This window comes from Hyperoodon ampullatus, assembly GCF_949752795.1.
Source record: "Hyperoodon ampullatus genome assembly, chromosome: X".
Taxonomy (NCBI): domain Eukaryota; kingdom Metazoa; phylum Chordata; class Mammalia; order Artiodactyla; family Ziphiidae; genus Hyperoodon; species Hyperoodon ampullatus.
The window spans coordinates 130,084,403-130,087,394 of NC_136913.1; the positions used below are offsets into that span (position 1 = coordinate 130,084,403).

The 2,992-nt window shown below is 56.1% G+C and overlaps 1 protein-coding gene across 1 annotated transcript; it reads left to right on the forward strand.

The window, feature by feature from the left end:
• Positions 1 to 344: 344 nt before the first annotated feature.
• Positions 345 to 1,431, forward strand: PRRG3 (proline rich and Gla domain 3; the record flags this gene model as incomplete). Its single annotated transcript, XM_079727655.1, has 2 exons — positions 345 to 509; positions 904 to 1,431. The coding sequence occupies exons 1-2, from the start codon at positions 450 to 452 to the stop codon at positions 1,429 to 1,431; spliced, it is 588 nt and encodes a 195-aa protein (XP_079583781.1). The 5' UTR covers positions 345 to 449.
• Positions 1,432 to 2,992: the final 1,561 nt, after the last annotated feature.

Consider the following 2,992-nt stretch of genomic DNA (forward strand, 5'->3'; position numbering starts at 1 on the left):
GGCCCTGATTTTCTCTTTTTGAGGCCAGACAGAAGATACTAGGTACTTTTTCACTGAAACACTCAAAATCTGTCATGTCCACGGTTCCCATGCAACATGGACTTCACTCTCAGAAGGGCCCCATTTTCCTCCAGAGTCTTGTCGGGTCCATGGTATTCTAGGCAGATGCACCGTGGCATCACAGAAAGTCAGCCCTTCCATCCCTTTTACGTGTCTGGGGTGGTGTCCCGCCTGCTGTCTCTGTCTTGCTTCCCTCCATAATGGTGCCTCTGTGCCTGGGCTGAGTCTGGTCGGCAGGAGCCTCTGGGCCCCTCCCCATTCCAGACCTCAGTGTGACTCTCTCCTCAGTGTTTCTGGAGGCCAAGAATGCCCATTCGGTCCTGAAACGGTTCCCTCGTGCCAATGAATTCCTGGAGGAGCTGCGCCAGGGGACCATCGAGCGGGAGTGCATGGAGGAGATCTGCAGCTACGAGGAGGTCAAGGAGGTGTTTGAGGACAAGGAGAAAACGGCATGTACCACCCTGGGGCTGGGCGCTGGGAGCACAGATAGCCTCAGGAATAAGCAGAGTGGGCCCTGGGGATCTCAGACGAATTGGAAGCAATGAAGGGAAGCCAGCCGAGTCCAGGCCAGGGCCACTGGGACTACAGAAGAACAGATCACCTGTCCTTAGAGTCCCATCTGCCTGACTCTGGGGGCCTCCTGACTTGTGAGTGTTGTCCTTTGTCCTCGGGGCACTCCACAGCCTCTTTGATGGCTCTCAGAGGCTAGTCAGACAGGGCAGGGCGGGGGGCAGCCGCGGACCCCGCTGAACGTAAAACCAGACCCGCTGAAGGGCTCTGAGCTCCATCTGGGATACGAGAGCTTACGTGTAAGTGTCAGCCACCTTCCTCCTACTTTTGCAGATGGAGTTCTGGAAAGGGTACCCGAATGCAGTCTATTCAGTCCGAGACCCTGCGCAGAGCTCAGATGCCATGTACGTGGTGGTGCCCCTTCTGGGGGTGGCGTTGCTGATTGTCATCGCCTTGTTCATCATCTGGAGGTGCCAGCTGCAGAAGGCCACCCGTCATCACCCCTCATATGCTCAGAACCGGTACTTAGCGAGTCGCGCGGGGCACAGCCTGCCCCGGGTCATGGTCTACCGGGGCACCGTGCACAGCCAGGGGGAGGCCTCAGGGCACCGGGAGACAGGGAGCCCCGCGCAGGTGGTGCTCGGGCCTAGTCGCGGGGGTAGAACCACGGTCCGCCTCGAGAGCACCCTCTACCTTCCTGAGCTGTCTCTCTCCAGGCTGTCCAGTGCCACCCCTCCCCCGTCCTATGAGGAGGTGACTGCTCCCCAGGAAAGCAGCAGTGAGGAAGCGAGCGTCTCTTACAGTGACCCGCCCCCAAAGTATGAGGAGATAGTGGCCGCCAACCCTGACTCAGACAAGTAGTAGGACTCTGGTCCTGTCCAGTGTGAAAGCCTCGTTCAGGGGCCTCCTGTTTTCTTTTTAACTTTTTTAAGACTGTGCCACCACGAAACAGCCTTAGCCTCCTTGTTGCCAAATAATTTCCTCTCCGTGGATTTGTAGGAAGTCGGGTGTCAAAGACAGGTGGAGGGGGTAGGGATCGTGCATGCATCAACACCTCTGGGGAGAGCCACAGGCCAGAGAGCCGAGCTCTTCAAGAAGCCCTCACGCCCCTGCCATTCTGTCCTCCTGTCAGGGACTGGCTTCTCTTATGCCAAAGGAATCACCCCATTGAATTGATTGTGGTCAGAAGGTCCATAGGCTCGGGCCCGGGGGCCACGCAGCTGGCCGAAGACCTGTTTGTCTGAAGCCTCGCCACAGAGATGAGGGAGAGAAGCCAGCCCTTCAATACCCTTTTCCCTCGCTAGCCCTGTGCTTTCTGTCCTTGCTCACCTTTGTCAAGGACAAGGACAGAAGAGAAACAAAAAGAGTAATAACACAACGAACACAATGAAACAAAACGATATCACCGGGGCCACTCATAGGGGTTTGAGGGAAATCAGTCACGCAGATCATCTGTGACACTCCCCTCCCCCGACACTCACCCCACACTCCCGACCAGGTTCAAAGGAATGTCTGGAGTCACCTGGAAGGAGGACGGGGTGTGTGAAGGATGAGGGGCAGGCCCTGGCCGACAGAGCTGCCTCCTTCAGACTGGGGACGTTGCCATCTGGAGGGTAGCTCTGATCCTACTGTGCTTGGCCTCCCCTAGACCCTGGCTCTCCAGGCACGTGCACCAGCTGTGCTAAAGCCGCTACCCACTGGCACGAGCCCTAGCATAGCCTTGGGAAAACGGACGCTGCTGACCCTGCCTGTGGAGCCCATGGCCTTTAAACGGGCGGGGTCCAGGCTTGGGCAGAGAGCTGAAGTTTTCTCCTTGTGAGGTTGGCCCGTAGGATGATTAAACCCACAAACTGGGCTTCCTCAGCACTGTGCTCTCTGGCTGTGAACTTTTAGGCTACTGCCCTTTTCGTGAGTGGGTGTGTTGAGATGAACTGGAATTTCAGATGGCTGATTTCTTCTTAATGATGGTGCCCACCTGGGGAGAAGATCCAAAAGTGTCCCTTTTTAGAAATTTCTCTGTGGGGGAGATGGGGAAGCTCGTGACCTGGGGTTAACGGCCCATCAATGATTTGCTCTGTCATAGCAGATGTTTGGTCCACTGTTAGTAACCCCTTTCTGTGGCCCAGGAGCTGCCCACCTCTCCATTTCAGTGAGGCTTCAGGCCGCAGCGGGGCAGAGGTGACCCGCCCTTTAACTGTCAGTGACCGCGCAAAAGACACTGTCAATACTGCCTCCCTACCCCTCCATCTTCATCCTCCTGGCCTCAGCACCAAACCATTTTTCCTCTGTGGTGCTTTAAAAAATGTAGCAAATTTTTGTGGGACCCCAAAGAGTGCACAGCCAGGGTCTATTGGCAACCACAGCAGTTTAAAACCCGCTGAGAAGACAAGCTTCTCTCTGTCTAAACAGCTCTCCAAGGCAG